Here is a 23,008-nt window from a genome sequence, read left to right on the forward strand (position 1 = left end):
GGAAGGAAGCTAGTAGACGGAGTAGTATTTTTCAGTTTTCCAATTTTTATTTTTAAATTTTAGAATTTTTTTTTTTTAATTATGTCATTTCATGGTTCGATTTTTTTTTTTGTTAATTATATTTGTTAGAAAAATAATTGTTGTTGTTGTTTATTTTTCTGTAGCCCAACAACTCAACCATTAATAATTTTCTGATTCGGAGGGTCTGGGGTGGTAAATTCGTTGACGGCAAAAATAAGTAGCCATAAAAAATTGAGTACATTTTATTGAGGCCAATAAACCGCAAATTCCAACAATTAGCGAACCGATTAATGCTAATGAGGTGATTAGCATGGGAAAAGTCAAGTTAAATTGGTCAATTAGAGGTCATAATTAAGAAAATATGGAACTATTATGGACTTCTAGATACCCTAAGGCGTGGGACTTTTTAAAAAAATATTTTTAAGATCCCACCAGATGATGTGGATTTAAAAAAAAAAATATTTTTATAGACCCACCAAAAGGCGTGGACCCAACAAAAGTCATGGATTTAAAAAAAATATATATTTTTATAGACCCAACAAAAGTCGTGGATTTTGAAAAAAAAATATTTTCTAGACCCACCAAAAGGCGTGGACCCAACAAAAGACGTGATTTTTTTTTAAAAATTTTTTATAATAATTTAATAATAAAAATCTAATTTTCCTAGCACTCATAATGTACACAGCACTCTTGGTGGTATACGTACGGACATCAATCATACGCCACCATTGACCAATGGGACTTCCGGAAACTTCTAGATACCCTAAGGCGTAGGACTTTTTAAAAAAATATATTTTTAAGATCCCACCAGAAGATGTGGATTTTTTAAGAAAATATTTTTATAGACCCAACAAAGGGGTGGACCCAACAAAAATCGTGGATTTAAAAAAAAATATTTTTATAGACCCAACAAAAGGCGTGGACCGAACAAAAGTCCTGGATTAAAACAAAAATATTTTCTAGACCCACCAAAAGGCGTGGACCCAACAAAAGTCGTGGATTTAAAAAAAAAAAAAAAATATTATAAAAATATAATAAAAAAAGTTTTAATTTTCCTAGCACTCACAATGTACGCGGCACTATGGGTGGTATACGTACGGACATCAATCATACGCCACCATTGACCAATGGGACTTCCGGGAACTTCTAGATACCCTAAGGCGTAGGATTTTTTAAAAAAATATTTTTAAGATCCCACCAGATGATGTGGATTTTTTAAAAAAATATTTTTATAGACCCACCAAAGGGGTGGACCCAACAAAAGGCGTGGACCCAACAAAAATTGTGGATTTAAAAAAAAAAAATATTTTCTAGACCCAACAAAAGTCGTGGATTTTTTTAAAAAAAATATTAAAATATTATTTTTTAAAAAAAAAAAAAAAAAAAATTTTAATTTTCCTAGCACTCACAATGTACACAGCACTATGGGTGGTATACGTACGGACATCAATCATACGCCACCATTGACCAATAGGAATTCCCGGAATTTTATCAAAAAATAAATAAATAATCATTTTAAGCAACCAAAAGGCCTTAAAAGCGACTATATATGACCAATCATGAGATTTGACGATATAGATGTCGTTATTCCTAGTAGGGACGACTGGAACCGAAGTAACCCTCCTCTGGACGGTCTGGCCTTCTATACAGACAGATGCAAGATGGAAGAAGGTACGGGGGCGGGCGTCTACTGTGAAAGGCTAGGCCTTGAGCTAACCTACAATCTGGATTGCAACTATAGTGTTTTCCAAGCTGAAATCTTTGCGATTTGGATGGCAGCTGAATTGATAAAAAGTCTGGATGCAGAGGTCGTTGAACCGATGACTATCTTTGTGGATAGTCAAGTGGCTCGTAAAGCCATCAAATCTTGTTATATCAAATCTGAATCCGTCCTCAGCTTTGGAAGATCTTACTTACAGCGATAGGTTGTGTTGGGTACCAGGACATTTTGACATCTTGGGTAATGGAAGAGCGGACGAACTAGCTAGACGAGGATCTCAATTCACAGATCAAGCAACTGATGACTCAATCAAACCACCTATATGTTACTTTTACCGGAATTTTTACGAACCTAGGTGCAACGTGTCAAGATCCATTTGGCCGACTCTTTCTACCAAAAGAACGCACTCACTGTTGAACCTGAGCAAATCTGAAATTAGAGAGATGACAGGAATCATTACTGGTCATTGTAATATCAGGACTTTTACTAGTAAATGGGATCTTGACGTAATTGATTACTGTAGACTCTGCGTTGACGAGGAGGAGACGGAGACCATTGAGCATTTCCTGTGCCACTGCCCAGCCCTGGCTTACAGGCGCCACAAACTATTAGGTGCTCATTTTCTACCGAGTCTCAGCTTCTTGTCTACAACCGAACCTGTTCTAATCTACAGCATAATTAGAAACCTAAAGTGGTTAGGACCGTACAACCTTGACACGTAACACATCTTCTGTCTGATTCCTATAGCCATCGACCTTCATTCAAATCTCACATTTTTTATATATTTCTGTAAGCTTCTCAACTCCCTTTATTTCCCCAATCTTCTCTCTCCTACAGATCTGTCCTTACCTCCTCTCTTCTCGTGGATGATCAGCCTCATAAGTGACTGCACATCCCCAAACCTGACCTAACCTAGGCCTTTTTATGCCAATTTTTAAGGGCCAATGTGAGGAACATATATTTTCGAGGCCCTACCTAAGGCTTGGATTTTTAAAAAAATATTTTTTGAGGCCATAAGTAAGGCTTGGATTTTAATACCCTTCACCACACTGTGGTACAAGGTATTATGTCTTTGTGCATATGTTTGTAACAGGCAAAAGGAAACGAGATAGACAAATGGTTACTTTTAAGAATACGCATAGAATCACTTTCTACGTCGATTTATGGATGTCCGTCCGTCTGTCTCTCTGTCCATGTTTAATTGTAAACAAAGCACTGGTCGCATTTATTATTCGAATTGGATGAAACTTGGCACAGCTCATTCATTTGACCCAATGACGATCCCTATTGAAATTGGGACAAATCGGTCCCGATTTAGATATAGCTCCCATATATATTTTCGTCCGATTTTATGGAAATGGTGCACCAAAGACCCTATATATTCTTCGATTTGCACGAAATTTGGCACACCATACTGAATTAAGTATAGAATGATGTGTGTTAAGTTTCGCAAAAATCGGTTCAGATTTAGATATAGCTCCCATATATATTTTAAGACAAATGGTGCACCAACGTCTCTTTTTATCTTTCGATTTGCAGGAAATTTGGCATAGCGTACTGAATTGAGTCTAGAATAATGTGTGTTAAGTTTCGTGAAAATCGGTTCAGATATAGATATAGCTCCCATATATATCTTCGTCCGATATATGGAAAATGATGCACCAAAGTCCCTAAATATCTTTCGATTTGCACGAAATTTTGCACAGCCTACTGAATTAAGCCTAGAATCATGTGTGCTAAGTTTCGTGAAAATCGCTTCAGATTTATATATAGCTCCCATATATATTTTCGTCCGATTTTATGTAAATGGTGCACCAAAGACCCTATATATGCCTCGATTTGCACGAAATTTGGCATAGCGTACTGAATTGAGTCTAGAATAATGTGTGTTAAGTTTCGTAAAAATCAGTTCAGATATAGATATAGCTCCCATATATATCTTCGTCCGATTTATGGAAAATGATGCACCAAAGTCCCTAAATATCTTTCGATTTGCACGAAATTTTGCACAGCCTACTGAATTAAGCCTAGAATCATGTGTGCTAAGTTTCGTGAAAATCGCTTCAGATTTATATATAGCTCCCATATATATTTTCGTCCGATTTTATGTAAATGGTGCACCAAAGACCCTATATATTATTCGATTTGCACGAAATTTGGCATAGCGTACTGAATTAAGCCTAGAATCATGTGTGCTAAGTTTCGTGAAAATCGCTTCAGATATAGATATAGCTCCCATATATATCTTCGTCCGATTTATGGAAAATGATGCACCAAAGTCCCTAAATATTCTTCGATTTGCACGAATTTTGGTACAGCGTACTGAATTATGTATAGAACGATGTATGTTAAATTTCGTGAAAATCGGTTCAGATTTAGATATAGCTCCTATATATGCTTTCGTCCGATTTTAGGTAAATAGTGCACCAAAGACCCTATATATGCCTCGATTTGCAGGAAATTTGGCATAGCGTACTGATTTGATTCTAGAGTGGTGTGTGCTAAGTTTTGTGAAAATCGGTTCAGATTTAGACATAGCTCCATATATATCTTCGTCCGATTTAAGATAAATGGTGCACCAAAGTCCCTAATTATCTTTTGATTTGCACGAAACTTGGCATAGTGTACTGACTTATGCCTAGGATGATGTGTGTTAAGTTTCGTGAAAATCGGTTCTGATTTAGATATAGCTACCATATATATCTTCGTCCGATTTAATGTAAATGGTGCACCAACGTACCTATATATCTTTCGATTTGCACGTAATTTGGCATAGCGTACTGAATTGAGTCTAGATTGATGTGTGTTAAGTTTCGTGAAAATCGGTTCAGATTTAGATACAGCTCCTATATAATTCTTGGAAGTACCTACCGAACCAGCTGTAGAGTGCATGTTTTCTTGTAATTGTAATAGAAACCTAATTAAAAAATAATTTACCATTACAATATATCGAGATTTTCCGAAACAAATAAAATGCACTGGGCAAGATAATTCCAAATGCATTCAGAATGGAATTTTTACAACTGGGGTTTCTACTTCTCCTGCTAAGTCTGCAAAGGGTCCAGGGTTTTGGTAGGTCCTTTTCAATAAAATTTTAAAATACATTCAAAAAATCCCTTTTCCTCCAGGACGTTATTTGAACTATACCAATTCCGAAGTAAGTTTCAATACGAAATATATTAAAAATATGACCTCATGGATTGAGAGTGGCAAGATGAATATTGATTTCGAAACGGAGCTGCCCATAAACTATGGTCTACACGGTTTCATTACCGTTCATATACGTATGGAGAATACGGATAATTTTCAACGTCTATTTGCCTATGAATTTGATTTCTGTAAGGTACTGAGTGACTTTTCGAAAAACAGTATTTTAAGTATTTGGTACAGGACGGTGCTGAAATATAGCAATATTCAGGAGAATTGTCCGATACCAGTGGTAAGGAGGAAGGATATTTTTTTGCTATTTTTTTTCAAAATAATTTTGAAACTTTCTTCTATACCTGTAGGGTCATTACTACGTCCGTAATTTACAGTCCGATGCCAATGGCCTACCGATGTTCTTAAGGCCAGGAGACTATCGCATAACCTCATTGAACTATTATGGTAAACGTAAAACGAAATCCTATGACTTTGTTCTAAGTTTTTCGGCTGGAATGAGAATATATTAAGTGGAGATTTGTGTGGAATAATTTTCAATATATAAGAAACTATTTTATATAATAAAAAATATATATATTTATTTGGTGGTGGAAATTTGCGAGTTTTTATACCCTTTACCACACTGTGGTACAGGGCATTATGTCTTATGTCTTGTGTTTGTAACAGACAAAAGGAAACGAGATAGACCCATGGTTCCTTTTGAGAATATGCATAGAATCACATTCTGAGTCGATTTATGCATGTCCGTGCGGCCGTCTATCCGTCTGTAGATGTTAAATTGTAAACAAAGTACAGGTCGCATTTATGATCCGATTTGGATGAAATTTGGCATAGGTCACTTATTTGGCCCAAGGACGAACCCTATTGAAATTGGGAAAAATCGGTTCAGATTTAGATATAGCTCCCATATATATTTTCGTCCGATTTTAGGTAAATAGTGCACCAAAGTCCCTATATATCCTTTGCACGAAATTTGGCATAGCGTACTGAATTAAGTCTAGAACGAAGTGTGTTAAATTTCATGAAAATCGGTTTAGATTTAGATATAGCTCCCATATATATGTTCGACCGATTTTCGCAAATGGTGGACCAAAGAGTCAAATTTAGGTCGATTGACAACAAATTTTGCACAACGTGCCGAAGTTAGGATAGACTAATGTGTGCCAAGTTTTATTAAAATCGATTCAGATTTAGATATAGCTCCCATATATATGTTCGTCCGATTTTTAGCAAATAGTGCACCATAGAGTCAAATTTAGGCCGATTGGCACGAAATTTTGCACAACGTACTGAAGTTAGGATATACTAAGATGTGTCAAGATTTATTGAAATCGGTTCAGATTTAGATATAGCTCCCATATATTTTCGTCCGATTTTAGTAAATAGTGCACCAAAGTCCCTATATATCCTTCGATTTGCACGAAATTTGGCATAGCGTACTAAATTAAGTCCAGAATGATGTGTGCTAAGTTTCGTGAAAATCGGTTCAGATTTAGATATAGCTCCCATATAGTCTCGACCGATTTTAGTGCACCAAAGTCCCTATATATCTTTCGATTTGCACGAAATTTGGCATAGCGTACTAAATTAAGTCAAGAATGATGTGTGCTAAATTTCGTGAAAATCCGGTCAGATTTAGATATAGCTCCAATATATAGTTTCGACCGATTTTAGGTAAATAGTGCACCAAAGACCCTACATATATTTCGATTTGCACGAAATTTGGGATAGCGTACTGAATTATGTCTAGAACGATGTGTGTTAAATTTCCTGAAAATCGGTTCAGATTTTGATATAGCCCCAATATATATTTTCGTCCGATTTAAGGTAAATAATGTACCAAAGTCCCTATATATCCTTCGATTTGCACGAAATTTGGCATAGCTTACTGAATTAAGTCTAAAACGATGTGTGTAAGACTTCATGAAAATCGGTTCAGATTTAGATATAGCTCCCATATATATCCTTCCCTATAAATTCTTCATTTCATGTCAATGGTCCTTCAAAAATTCGACGTCTGTTAGGATAATCAATTATTGGTTCTCGGATATCCCCTTCGCCGCCACTATTTGATACCAGAAGCTTTTCAAAATATTCTTTCCCGATCCTCAGCACGCTGTTTGTATCTGTCACCAGGTTTCCTTCTTTATATCTATAGGTGGATGTGCCTGGACCAAAACCTTTGGTTTGTTGTTTAACCCGTTGGTAGAATTTTCGGACTTCATTCTGACGATTTGCTCACTCTCACGTTTTTCTTGCTCTTTCTTCTTTTTTCTGAAAATGCGTTTCTACTTTTCTCCCGATAGTTCTCCATTGCATTATGTGTTGCTACTGTCTGCAGGGTTGCCCTATACGCTGCGTTTTTCATATCACCAGCATTACGACACTCCTGATCGTACCACGGATTTCTTGATGGTGGTCTTTTGTACCCAAGTGTTGCTTTTGTTGCAGTTTATAGGTCATTGTGCTTCTATATTATTATCGGGACAAGGGGTGCTTTCGTCAAGCAGTTGGGTAAGTTGAGCTGAGTAGGCTTCTGCTATCTGTTGTGTTTGCAGTTTCTCGACGTCGAGTTTCCGTGTTGTGTTAGATCGCACCTTTGCTGCTACATAAAGACGGCTGCGTACCTTGGCTGCCACAAGGTAATGGTCCGAATCGATATTCGCTCCCCGGATCGTTCGGACGTCTAAAACACTGGATGAATGCCTTCCGTCTATGACAGCATGATCGATTTGATTTCTCTCGTTGTTCGATCGGTAGGAATCCAAGTGGCCTTGTGTATATCGAGATGCTTGAATCTGGTGCTGCTAACTACCATGTTTTTTGCTACCGCGAAGTCAATCAACCTCCGTTGCCGTTGTCTGATGTTTCTTCATGTAGGCTGAATTTTCCGACGGTGGGGCCAAAGATATTTCTTCCCTTTCGATTTTTGCATTAAAATCTCCTAGCAGAATTCGAATGTCATGACCAGGGCAACGATCATATGCTGTTTCTAGGCGCTCGTAAAATACCTTGGCTGCCACAAGGTAATGGTCCGAATCGATATTCGCTCCGGTCTAACCACTGGATGAATGCCTTCCGTCTATCACAACATGATCGATTTGATTTCTCTCGTTGTTCGATCGGGAGAAATCCAAGTGACCTTGTGTATATCGAGATACTTGAATCTTCTGATTTTTGCATTAAAATCTCCTAGCAGAATTCGAATGTCATGACCAGAGCAACGATCATATGCTGTTTCTAGGCGCTCGTAAAATATGTCTTTGGTCTGTTCATCTTTATCTTCGGTCGGAGCATGGGCGCAAATGAGACTGATGTAGAAGAACTTCGGTTTTATAAGGATTATAGCAATTTGCTCATCGACTGGAGTGAATCTGGAGACGAGGTCTTTTATTCTCCTGTTAACCATAAATTCGCAGCCTAATTCATGTCTCGTTTCATGACAGCTTATAATACAGGGCATAATCATCTGATTTACTTACGCCAGTCCCATTCTATCGCATTTCCTGTAAGGCAATAATATCGGCTTTGTACTTCTTGAGTACATCCGCCAAAGCGAATACTGCGACTGTGCCGTACAACGTGCAATGTGCGCACGTGCAGATTGTGCAGATTCGCAGATCGTGGTCCTTTATACGTTTGCGGGGGTCGTCAACATTAGGGGGCTTTGGAAAAAACAACAGAGAACCTTTTAAACAAAATAAAAAAAAGGATTTTTAGAGGCAAATATAAGGCTCGATTTTTTATGAATATTTTCTAAGGACCCTCCACCGGGCGGGGATTTAAAAAAATATTTTTTCGGGAAAAATTATTTTTTAGGAACCACAAAAATAATTATAAAATATTTATATTTAAAATTCTCATTTTATTTTCCTCTTTCAGGTTACCACAGCTTACGGTCTATGCCAAGATTATTTACCTCCTGATGGTAAGTACCACTTTCTATATATTTTTTTTATAGCAAAATTTTCTTAGAATACTTCTCAGACACACTCCCATGACAATGTTATTTGAAAACGAAAGAACGCTTGTTCAAGTTTCCCAGTCAAGTGCCGCCACCTCCTTAAGTGGGTGTAGCTGGCTGGCACAAGCATTCTAATGTGGGGGGAACTTTTTTTTCGAACACCTACAAAGCAATTGAAGAAATTCCACGAATACTTATCTCTGACTTGTTTCTTTTTTTTTCAATACAAAAAGAGACCTTACTTCTATTTTAAAACAATTAAATAATGTCACAATTATGCCTAATTCTATTTATTTTGATTTAAAAATAATACAGCAAAAATTCCCAAACAGTCCTACCGCAACCCTAAGTGGCTTTGCACACGAGGTTCGTTGGTGGTTTGTGTTTACACAAATAAATAAATATTTGTTCTTTATTTATTGATTTTTTTTTTTGGTCTTTTGTGAAATTGCGAAACTCTTTTTTTGCAATCTGGATTTTATATAAAAGGGTGAGGAATTTTTTTTTATTTATTTAATTTCTAAGACATTTACAAATAAATGAAAACACTGAAATAGGTCTATGGGGGTAATTGTTTACTTTATTTCTTCTTGAAGTTTTTATAAATATAGATAAGAGAGCGGGAATGAGGGTGAGGGCAAAGTAAATAATTAAGAAGTCAAATTACCCCCTGGATTTTATATATAGGGACTTTGGTACACAAATTACATAAAATCTGACGAAATTACACATGGAAGCTATATCGAAATCTGAACCGATTTTCATGAAACTTAGCACACAGCATTCTGGGCTTAATTCAGTACGCTATGCCGAATTCCGTGCAAATCGAAAGATATATAGGGACTTTGGTACACCATTTACCTTATATCGGACGAAAATATATATGGGAGCTATATCTAAATCTGAACCGATTTTCACGAAACTTAACACACATCATTCTACGCATAATTTAGTACGCTATACCAAATTTCGTGCAAATTGAAAGATTTCCAGGGACTTTAGTGGACTATTTACCTAAAATCGGTGGAAAATATATATGGGAGCTATATCTAAATCTGAATCGATTTTCACGAAACTTAACACACATCATTTTCGTCCTTATTCATTACGCTGTGCCAAATTTCGTGCAAATCGAAAGACATATAGGGATTTTGATACACCATTTACCTTAAATCGGTCGAAACTATATATGGGAGCTATATCTAAGTCTGAACCGATTTTCACGAAACTTAACTCACATCATTGTAAACCTTATTCATTACGCTGTGCCAAATTTCGTGCAAGTCGAAAGATATATAGGGACTTTGGTACACCATTTACCCAAAATCGGACGAAAATCTATATGGGAGCTATATCTAAATCTGAATCGATTTTCACGAAACTTAACACACATCATTCCCGTCCTTATTCATTACGCTGTGCCAAATTTCGTGCAAATCGAAAGACATATAGGGATTTTGGTACACCATTTACCTTAAATCGGACGAATATATATATATATATATATATATATATATGGAAGCTATATCTAAATCTGAACCGATTTGTCTAAAACTTGGCACACGTTTGACTGTCCTAACTTCAGTACGTTGTGCAAAATTTCGTGCCAATCGGCCTAAATTTGACTCATTGGGGGACCATTTTCCACAAATCGGACGAAAATACATATTGGAGCTATATCTAAATCTGAACCGATTTCAATAAAACTTGGCACACATTAGTGTATTCTTACTTCAGTTGTGCAAAATTTCGTGCCAATCGGCCTAGATTTGACTCTTTGGTACACCATTTACCTTAAATCGGACGAAAATCTATATGGAAACTATATCTAAATCTGAACCGATTGTTCTCAATCTCAATAGGGTTCGGCCAAACAAATGAACTACGCCAAATTTCATCCAATTCGAATTATAAATGCGACCTGTACCGTGTTTACAATTTAACATGAACAGACGGACGGACGGACGGACGGACGGACATGCATAAATTGACTTAGAAAGTGATTCTATGCATATTCTCAAAAGCAACCATGGGTCTATCTCGATTCCTTTTGCCTGTTACAAACATATGCACAAAGACATAATACCCTATACCACATCGTGGTGAAGGGTATAAAAAACGTCGATTTTTATACCCTAGACAACTATGTTGTCAGGGTATTATAGCTTTGTGCAGCCCCAAGAGTTTGTAACGCCGCGAAATATTGGTCCTAGACCCACCTTTAAGTATACCGATCGTCATATCTCGAATAGCTGAGTCGATCTAGACATGTGTGTCCGTCCTTTCGTCCGTCTGTCTATTATAATTTGTAAACACGATACAGGCCACAGTTATGGACCAATCATCACGAAATTTTGCATGTAGGATGGGTTCTGGCCAATGAAGACCCCTATTGTGTTTGGTAAAGATCGGTTAATATTTAGTGGATAAAGTGGACCAAAAACATTATTTTTGCCTGATTTTCTGGTCGCTCCAGAGGCCGCAATTATGATCCAAACATCGTGAATTTTTACATGGAGAAGGGGATCGGGCCATATAATAAGCATGCCTGTTTTGATAAAGATCGGTCAATATTTAGCGCGTCAAATGGACCCTGACTTTTGTGTGAAAAAAATTACAAAACTTGTATTCTATGGTGAATATATTTACTCCCGAAGGACATAGACCCGAGAAGTTGAGGTTATATCCAAGAGGAGTGATTGACCTTTGAATTGATACCAATTATATTGTCGTATGTACTCGGATGTGGGAGTTACACGTAAATATTTTCAGGAGCTTACGTATTCATATATTATTTAGTAAACCATTACCACACTGCAGGGCGGAAATATAGCGGTGATCGTTTTGAAATGTTCCATGAGGTTCCAGTTATGGTCAAGGACAACACTTATAATTTTCGATGATGATCAGATAATAATTTTGGGATGATGTGGACCTAATTCTTATTTTTATACACTTCACCACACTGTGGTATTATGTCTTTGTGCATATGTTTGTAACAGGCAAAAATTATCGAGATAGACACATGGTTCCTTTTGAGAATATGCATAGAATCACTTTCTAAGTCGATTTATGCATGTCCGTCCGCACGTATGTCCGTCCGTCCATGTTAAATTGTAAACAAAGTATAGGTCGCATTTATGATACGAATTGGATGAAATTTGGCACAGCTCATTTGTTTGGCCCAAGGACGAACCCTATTGAAATTGGGAAAAAACGGTTCAGATTTCGATATAGCTCCCATATATAGCTTCGCCCGATTTTAGGTTAATAGTCCTTTAAAGTCCTTGGAAATCAATTGACTTGCACGAAATTTGGCACAGCGTAATGAATAAGGTCTAGAATGCTGTTTGCCAAGTTTCGTGAAAATCGGCTCAAATTTAGATATAGCTCCCAGCTATATTTTCGTCCGATTTAAGGTAAGTGGTGCACCAAAGGCCTTAAATATCTTTCGATTGGCACGAAATTTGGCACAGCGTACTGAATTATGTCTACAATGATGTGTGCTATGTTTCGTGAAAATCGGTTCAGATTTAGATATAGCTCCCATATATATTTTCGTCCGATTTAAGGTGAATGGGTCACCAAAGTCCCTAAATATCTTTCGATTTGCACGAAATTTGGCATTGCGTAATGAATTGAGTCTAGAATGATGTGTGTTAAGTTTCGTGAAAATCAGTTCAGATTTAGATATAGCTCCCATCTATATTTTCGTCCGATTTAAGGTAAATGGTGCACCAAAGTCTCTATATATCCTTCGATTTGCACTAAATTTGGCACAGCGTACTGAATTAAGCCTAGAATGATGGGTGCTAAGTTTCCTGAAGATCCGTTTAGATTTAGATATAGATCCCATCTATATTTTCGTCCGATTTAAGGTAAATGGGGCACCAAAGATTCTGAATTTTTTAAAGAATATTTTTTTTTCTTGTAAAACCAAGGCCTGGATTTTTAAAAAAATATTTGTTTTCTATTACCTCAACTTGACCTAACCTACCTAACTCATCATTCCATTCACCCCATTCTATTATGTCGCACACTCCGCCGCCTTATCTTAACTATTGTGAAAATTAAATATTGTTGACACATGTTGTAACACACCCGAGATTCAAGTGACATGATGCGAAACAGAACATTTTGAACTATGGAACCAATTGTGGGTGGCATACCCCGACTCTATCTATACCCCCTGGCAACCTCTCAATTTCAAAAAAACAAACAACAATTTCAAGTTAGAAGTCAGCAAAGTTAATTACCAAACAAACGTTTAATGTTAACAACAGAACAACAACAACACCAACAACTACAAGAAATTGACAATTCAATTAAAAAAAAACTCACAAACAAACAACAACCCGGGGAATTGATAAGGGAGAACAAAAATTGAGATATTTAATTTTTTATTAATTTTTTTTTTGTTTTTTTTTCGCTTGTCTTTAACAAAAAATATAATAAATTATAGTTTTTGTGTCTTGTTGTTTTTAATAAGATAAATATATATTAGAAATGAAAAAAAAAAATTCCTTGAACATTGATAAAACCAAATCATACCATCCAGCCATCCAGCCAACTGGCCTGGCCAGACACTGGGCCTGCAGTGTCTGTTGGCCCGAGCTAATGGGTTGATGTCAGAAAAAACCAGTAAGGAAAGTAGTAAAGTCGGAAGGGGCCGACTATATGGTACCCTTCACCACTTTGGGTATATTCAACAGATGAATCCTAACAGGCGTCGCATTTTTAAAGGACCAGTAAAACTGAAATTGGATCCATAAACATGTCATTCTGCAACCGATACTAAATTGTTCATTTGGTCAGATATAGAAGTTATATCTAAATCTGAACCGATTTCAGGAAACATAATATACATCATTCTAGACCTAATTCATTACGCTGTGCCAAATTTCGTGCAAACCGATAGATATTTAAGAAACTTTGGTACACCATTTACTTTAAATCGGATGAAAATATATATATGGGAGCTATATCTAAATTTGAACCGATTTTCACGAAACTTGGCTGACATCATTCTAGGCTCAGTTCAGTACGCTATACCAAATTTCGTGCAAATCCAAAGAAATGCAGGGTGTTTGAAGCCTCATTTACATAAAATCGGACAAAACTAGGTATGGGAGCAATATCTAAATATGAACCGATTTTCTAGAAACTTAACACACGTCATTCTAGACTCAATTGAGTACACCGTTCCAAATTTCGTGCAAATCGAAAGATATATAGGGACTTTGGTGAACCATTAACTTAAAATCGGGCGAAACTATATATGGGAGCTATATCTTAATCTGAGCCGATTTTCACGAAACATTGCACATATCATTCCAGACTCAATTCAAGACGCTATGCCAAATTTCGTGCAAATCCAAGGATATATAGGGACTTTGGTGCACCATTTACATAAAATCGGTCGAAACTATATATGGGAGATATATCTAAATCTAAACCGATTTTCACGAAACTTGGCACACATCATTCAGCGCCTAATTCAGGTCTCTATACCAAATTTCAAGCAAATCGAATGATATATAGGGACTTTGGTGCACCATTTACCTAAAATCGGGCGAAACTATATATGGGAGCTATATCTACACACAATCTGCATTACCGATTTTCAAATCGAAAGAAACTTTGTACACACATCATTCTGGACCTAATTCAGTACGCAGCAAATCGAATGATTTTCAGGGACTTTGGTGAACCATTAACCTAAAATCGGGCGAAACTATATATGAGCCAAATTTTATGCATATCGAAAGATATAGAGGTACTTTGGTGCACCATTTACCTTAAATCGGGCGAAACTATATATGGGAGCTATATCTAAATCTGAACCGATTTGCTCCAATTTCAATAGGTTTCGTCCTTGGGCCAACATTAAAAGAAAATATATATGGGAGAACTGTGCAAAACGAATTTCTGGATCTAATTCAGTACTCTGTGCCAAATTTTATGCATATCGGAAGATATAGTGGGACTTTGGTACACCATTTACATTAAATCGGGCGAAACTATATATGGGAGCTATATCTAAATCTGAACCGATTTGCTCCAATTTCAATAGGGTTCGTCCATGGGCCAAATAAGTGAACTGTGCCAAATTTCATCCAAATCGGATCATAAATGCGACCTGTACTTTGTTAACAAAATACATGGTCGGACGGACGGACATGCATAAATCGACTCAGAAAGTGATTCTATGCATATTCTCAAAAGGAACCATGGGTCTATGTCGATTCCTTTTGCCTGTTACAAACATATGCACAAAGACATAATACCCTGTACCACAGTGTGGTGAAGGGTATAAAAAGACATCACTGCTTAAGTACCCCACAAATATTCTATAAATTATTATTATTTATATTAATAATAAATTAAATTCAAATACAACAACAACAGCACCGAAAACAAAATTTAAAATCAATAATAAACCAAACAACATGTCAATGAATGTGGGGGAAACAACAGCAACAACAACCAGCCAACCAATCAACTCGCACTGAGGCAATACCTTACCTACGGTTATTGCGTATGATTTGAAGAATGGAATTTTATCAGTAAAATATTTTTTTGTTGTTGTCAATTTTTTGCAAACAATGAAATGTCATCAATGCCCAACAACCACCTGTAGCCACAGAGTTTTCCCTAACCCACTGTTCTCCCATGCCCCTCTTTCCCACACTCAAGAAAATCCCAACTCAAATAGCAGACCTGAAAATTAAAGTTTCAGGCACATGGAACGTGGCCGGAAATGCTGATCAATCATGTTTTTGGTATTTTGATTTCTAAAAAAAATATTTTTTTGGATCGTGTCGATGATGTTGGACATTATTTTTTTATTAATTTTTTTTCCACCTTGTTATCTGATATAGTTAGGTTGTTGGTGGTGTGAGCAGCCGTTGCTATATTTCCTCAATGAATGAAAGTTTAAAATTCATTCAGTTTTTTTATTTCGTTTCATTTTATTTTAATTTAAATTCTTAGAATTTTCAAAATATCCAAGGAAATTAGTCTGTAAGGGAAATAAAGTCTCAAATTAATATGAGAGAATTTATTAAATTTATTAGTAAACATTTCTATGGAAAAAGCCAGTAAGGAAAGTAGTAAATTCGGATATGATACCCTGCACCAATTTGGTATATTCTACATTTATATCCTAATAGACGTCGCCTTTCGAAGGCATATTAACATGAAATTGAACGAACTTAAATATGTGACCCTGACATCAATCCGTACATATATTCTAAAACATATGCTAAGTTTCATTTCATTCGGGCAGATTAACCCTTTCAGTGCCATTTAAATATGGGAGCTACATCTAAATCTGAACCGATTTTCCCGAAACATACCACTCATCATTCTAGGCTCAATTCAGTACGTTATGCCAAATATCGTGCAAATCGAAAGATATACAGGGACATTGGTGCACCATTTACATGAAATCGGACAAAATTATATATGGGGGCTATATCTAAATCTGGACCGATTTTCACGAAACTTACCACTCATCATTCTATACTCAATTCATTACGCTAAGCCAAATTTCGTGCAAATCGAAGGATATTTAGGGACTTTGGTGCACTATTTACATGAAATCGGACGAAAGTATATATGACAGCTATATCGAAATCTGAACCGATTTTCAGGAAACTTACCACTCATCATTCTATACTCAATTCATTACGCTATGCCAAATTTCGAGCAAATCGAAAGATATATAGGGACTTTGGTGCACCATTTACATGAAATCGAACGAAAGTATATATGACAGCTATATCAAAATATGGACTGATTTTCACGAAACTTAGCACACACCATTCTATGCTCAATTCAGTACGTTATACCAAATTTCGTGCATATAGAAGAATATATATATGAACTTACATTAAATCGGACGAAACTATATATGGGAGCTATATCTAACTCTGAACCGATTTTTCCCCATTTCAATAGGGTTCGTTGTTGGGCCAAATAAGTGAGATGTACCAAATTTCATTCAAATCGGATGATAAATGCCACCTGTTCTTTGTTCACAAAAATACATGGACGGACAGACGGACGACTCAGAAAATGATTCTATGCATATTCTCAAGAAGAACCATGGGTCTATCTCGATCCTTTTTGCCTGTTACAAACATATGCACAAAGACATAATACTCTGTTAGGGTATAAAAACTAAATTTTGTAAGTCTATCCGATGGACATGAAATTATGCATAGGTTATCGACATGTATATGGACTGATTGAACCTTTGAACACCCCAAAATCTCTACTCTTCTCTTCAAAGCTTCGAATCGCTCTGGAGTTACATCTGGCCTCTTAGATATCTATAAATTAGTTTATACTTCCTTCAAGCCAGTTGTCGAGCCTCTAGAGTCACAGCTAACTCCAGGGTACACCTTCAACCACCTCAGAGCTTCTAAATACCGGTACGGACCTCTAGAGGCACACACGATAATATGTTCTAACCTCTCTAGGGGTTATTAAAGCCTGTTCGGAACTCTATAGCTTTTTAAATAATAACAAATAAAAATAAATAAACTGTTGTGGCCACTCTAGAGCCTCTGATCTATGTATACGCAAATTGTATAACCTCTTCGAACTACTACTGGAGAACATCTCAATAACACTGCGGACATATTTTCGAATCTCTATAAAGATTATAAAAAAATAATCAAAACTCTATTGGCATTAAAAAAAATGTATCCAAATTAATTTCGGCCGTTTTTATATCAAGGGTCCACAACTATTGTATTCCATACAGTCTATTCAGATTTTAGTAGTACTCTTACTGCTATTGAATTCTGAGAAGACTAGAGCTCCTAATGCGTTAACATAATCTATTGGACCTTTATACAAAAATTGTATAATCTCTTCGAATTATCACAGAGGACCCCAATACCGCTACAAAGCATTTGAGACTCCCATTAAAATATGTTCGAACCTCTAAGGAGGCTATTAACACCTGTTCGCACTTCTATTGAACTTCTCCAAAATAGATTTTTATTTCATTCGGCTTTATATTAAAGGTTCGCCGATCTGCCCGATCGACATTCAATTGTATTCCTTATAGTCTGTTCAGAATTCAGTAGAACTCCTCATAATTAATTTCATTAAACCCATCATAAACTATGAAACTGCGGGTCACTACAGACGTGATCTGTTGGAACTGTATACAAAAATTGTATAACCTTTCGAACTACTACAGAGCTCATCAATACCGCTACGGACCTTTAGTGTCACCCCTCCAAATATGTTTGAGATTATAGCCTGTTCGGACCTCTATAAAACTTAGCAGGGCGTCGGAACACTAAAGAGCTTAACACGGTCTATTCTGAATTCAATAGAACTCATATAGCTTCTATGGAATTCAATATAACCTGTTATACCCTCTCTAGAGCTTCGGATCACTAAATACATTAACATGGCCATTATACTAATCAGAACTGGAGTGCCCTTCTCCAGAGTTTCGGATAATTAGAGGCTTTCACATGACTTGTTGGATCTCTATATTTAAATTGTATTGTATATCGAACTACTACTGGGGCTATATGGACGTCTAGAAATACCCATCAAACTTCTTGTTGCCCTTTATATCCTCGGATCGTAGCCGACATCAATGTGACATGTTGGGCCTGTATACACAAATTGTACAGCCTTTTAAAACTACTACAGAGCTCCTCAATACAGTTAGAATCCTTTTGATACACTCATCAAAATATCTTCGATCCTCTATGGGGATAAATAAAACCTGTTCAGACCTTTATTGAGATTTTCCCAATACCAATGGATATCTATTGAACTCCTCATAATTTTAACCATCAATAGCTTCAAACAAATCATTCGAACTTCAATAGAACCCATCTTGACTTCTATAGAACTTTGTCAAAACGGACATTTAAAGACACCCATCAATAAATATTCGAATTTCTATAGGTGTTATAAAATGCTGTTCGCATCTTGTTGCGGTATCTTTCTGCAATATTAGATCATTAACGACGTTAACATGACTTGGAGAACCTCCATATAAATTTATAAATCCAATATCGGGCAAATAGAATCTCTGATTTGAACCAAATTTTGCACAAGCCAAGCCTACCAAGCCTAGATTTAGCCCGAATCAATATTTAGCCGAATCAATATTTCAATTTGTTATTGCAGGTTCTTCGGGAAGACGAACATCATATTTGCAGACAATTTTTGATTATAAGTAGGCTTATGTTTTGAAAAGGGTTCCCACATTGAGGCCACGCACCCTTTTCGATACTTTCAAGGTTTTAACCATATTTTCCAAACCAGATGTTGCTATTTGACATTTTAAGTTCTTAAGGAATTTGAAATAGATTTTGAATTAAATAAAGAATTAAAATTTTTTCGAATAAATTTAGCATACATTAGGTACTTTCCCTTAATTTTTTTTGTCAGATTTCCATGTAAATTTGTCAGATCACTTTCTGTGTATAAAAGTTTTTTTATACCCTTCACCACACTGTGGTACAGGGTATTATGTCTCTGTGCAATGTTTGTAACAGGCAAAAGGAAACGAGATAGACACATGGTTCCTTTTGAGAATATGCATAGAATCACTTTTTAAGTCGATTTATGCATGTCCGTCCGTCCATCTGGCATACGTCACTTATTTGGCCCAAGGACTGACCCTATTGAAATTGGGAAAAATCGGTTCAGATTTAGATATAGCTCCCATACATATTTTCGTCCGATTTAAAGTAAATGGTGCACCAAAGTCCCTAAATATCTTTCGATATGCACGAAATTTGGCACAGGGTACTGAATTAAGTCTAAAAAGATGTGTGTTAAATTTCGTGAAAATCGGTTCAGATTTATGTATAGCTCACATATATATTTCCATCCGATTTTATGTAAATGGTGCACCAAAGTCCCTAAATATCTTCCGATTGGAACGAAATTTATCAAAGAGTACTGAATTAGGACCAGAATGATGTATGCTAAGCTTCATAAAAATCGGTTCAGATTTAGATATAGCTTCCATATATATTTTTATCCGATTTTAGGTAAATAGTGCACCACAGTCCCTATATATCTTTCGATTTGCACGAAATTTGGCACAGCGTACTGAATTAAGTCTAGAAAGATGTGTGTTAAATTTCGTGAAAATCGGTTCAGATTTAGATATAGCTCCCTATATATATTTTCATCCGATTTTATGTAAATGATGCACCAAAGTCCCTATATATCCTTCGATTTGCACGAAATTTGGCACAGCGTACTGAATTAAGTCTAGAAAGATGTGTGTTAAATTTCGTAAAAATCGGTTCAGATTTAGATATAACTCCCATATATATTTTCTTCCCTATATATCCTTCGATTTGCACGAAATCTGGATATATAAGTAAATGGTCCTTCAAAAGTGGGACGTCTGTTAGGGTTCCATCTGTTGAATATACCTAAAGTGGTGAAGGGTATCATATAGTAGACCGCGTCCTACTTTACTACTTTCCTTACTGTTTTTTTTTTCTAAATCAATGACATGACAAAAAATAGTTTCTTAATAAAAATGACAAATTGAAAATCATATCTTCTGACAGAGCAAAAAAAAAGAAGTACGCCAAATACCTCTCATAAAACTGGCAACAAAATTTATTACAAGCCAATAAACGAAAAGAGGAACGGAACGCAGGGCTATAAACCATGGCATTGCAAAAAAAAAATCGAAATATTGTGTCTTATCATTTACAATGCCGAAAGATAATTGTCATGGCCAAGGAATGCCAAAAATGTGGGTTTACAATAATAAAAACAACAACAACAAAAATATTGAATGGAAAAAAGTGTGCAATGATATTTCCAAGAACCCAAATCAAAAACCAGTAAGGAAAGTAGTAAAGTCGGACGGGGCCGACTATATCATACCCTTCACCACTTTAGGTATATCCAACAGATGAAACCTAAAAGACGTCGAATTTTTAAAGGGCCAGTAAAATGAAATTGGATCCATAAACATGTCATTCTGCAACCGATATTAAATTTTTCATTTGGTCAGCTATAAAAGCTATATCTAAATCTGACCCGAAAATATATATGGGAGCTTTATAAAAATCTGAACCGATTTTCACGAACCTTAACACACATCATTCTGGACCTAATTCATTACGCTGTACCAAATTTCGTGCAAATCGAAAGATATATAGGGACTTTGGTACACCATTTACCTTAAATCGGACGAAAATATATATGGGAGCTATATCTAAATCTGAACCGATTTTCACGAAATTTAACACACATCGTTCTGGTCTTAATTCAGAATGCTATGTTAAATTTCGTGGAAATCGAAGGATATATAGGGACTTTGGTACACCATTTACCTGAAATCGGACGAAAATATATATGGGAGCTATATCTAAATCTGAACCGATTTTCGGGAAATTTAACACACATCGTTCTAGACTTAATTCAGTACGCTGTGCCAAATTTCGTGCAAATCGAAGGGTATATAGGGACTTTAGTGCACCATTTACATAAAATCGGACGAAAATATATATAGGAGCTATATCTGTATCTGAACCGATTTTCACGAAACTTAACACACATCATTCTGGACCTAATTCATTACGCTGTGCTAAATTTCGTGCAAATCGAATGATATATAGGGACTTTGGTGGACCATTTACATTAAATCGGACGAAAATATATATGGGAGCTATATCTAAATCTGAACCGATTTTCACAAAATTTAACACACATCATTCTAGACCTAATACATTACGCTGTGCCAAATTTCGTGCAAATCGAAAGATATATAGGGACTTTGGTGCAATATTTACCTAAAATCGGACGAAAATATATATGGTAGCTATATCTAAAACTGAACCGATTTTCACGAAACTTAACACACATCATTCTAGACCTAATACATTACGCTGTGCCAAATTTCGTGCAAATCAAAAGATATTTAGTGACTTTGAGGCACCATTTACATTAAATTGGACGAAAATATATAAGGGAGCTGTATCTTAATCTGAACCGATTTTCACAAAATTTAACACACATCATTCTAAACCTAATTCATTACACTGTGCCAAGTTTCGTGCAAATCGAAAGATATAGAGGGCCTTTGGTGCACTATTCAACTAAAATCGGACGAAAATATATATGGAAAATATATATAGGGACTTTGGTGGACCATTTACATTAAATCGGACGAAAATATATATGGGCGCTATATATAAATCTAAACCGATTTTCACGAAACTTAACACACATCATTCTATACTTAATTCATTACGCTGTGCCAAATTTCGTGCAAATCGAAAGATATATAGGGACCGTTTACATTAGATCGGACGAAAATATATATGGAACCATGGGTCTATCTCGATTATTTTTGCCTGTTACAAACATATGCACAAAGACATAATACCCGGTACCACAGTGTGGTGAAGGGTATAATAAAAAAGAATTCAGAAATGATAGCTCTTTTTCTCTGGGGGACAATTATCGGAAAATTTACACTTGGTAACAAAGTGCGTGTGTGAGGGTGGGTGGGGTTTTTCGTTTTGTGTGTGAAACCCTTTAACAAATTTACCCCATAGCCTTTTATTTGTCATATCTTCAACAACCAGTAATGAGAGAGAGATGGGTGAATAATTGCTGGAGTGGGGGGGTGGGGGGCTGTTGACTCCCAACCGCCTTTCTGCTATTAAAAAAGGTGTGTCGTACCAAAAAAAAAAAAAAAATCACAGGAAATAATTTATAAATTATTTTTGTTGTTTTTTTTTTCTTTTTCTTGTAATGTTGAAATTGGTGTTGAAAATCAAGAATTATGCTTCGCACCAGGTAAACAAATGGCTTGTCACACCAAAAAGCTTATCTCTGGGCCGCTTAACGAGAAACAACACCTTTTTCATTTAAATGGTTGGTCGATCGGTGGTTGGGATGGATGGTTGGGATGAATGGTTGGTTGGTTGGCTGTCTGGTTTAATGGTTGGCTGGAGTGCGTATACGCACTGTAAGCTGCTGGTGAGATGTCTCTGTGGCCTGGGTCCCAACCGACAAATAATCATAATCGTACAATAAAATCAGCATTGCAAATGTTTGATATCTTTGATGGTGTCAATTTATGCGGAGCGCCAGTTAAATATTGAAGACGTTTT

The 23,008-nt window shown here is 36.1% G+C and overlaps 1 protein-coding gene across 1 annotated transcript in view; it reads left to right on the plus strand.

Annotated features, from left to right (window-relative positions):
• Nucleotides 1-23,008, plus strand: part of LOC133327286 (serine-rich adhesin for platelets) — a 174,349-nt gene that overhangs the window by 46,676 nt on the left and 104,665 nt on the right. Inside the window, exon 2 of the mRNA XM_061535841.1 lies at nucleotides 8,786-8,831. Within this exon, the coding sequence (XP_061391825.1) occupies nucleotides 8,786-8,831 (46 nt within the window). The remainder of the gene's footprint in view (nucleotides 1-8,785; nucleotides 8,832-23,008) is intronic.

Source organism: Musca vetustissima, unplaced genomic scaffold (genome assembly GCF_032173495.1).
Source record: "Musca vetustissima isolate MV318-11 ecotype Yass unplaced genomic scaffold, APGP_CSIRO_Mvet_v1 utg28967, whole genome shotgun sequence".
Classification (NCBI taxonomy): domain Eukaryota; kingdom Metazoa; phylum Arthropoda; class Insecta; order Diptera; family Muscidae; genus Musca; species Musca vetustissima.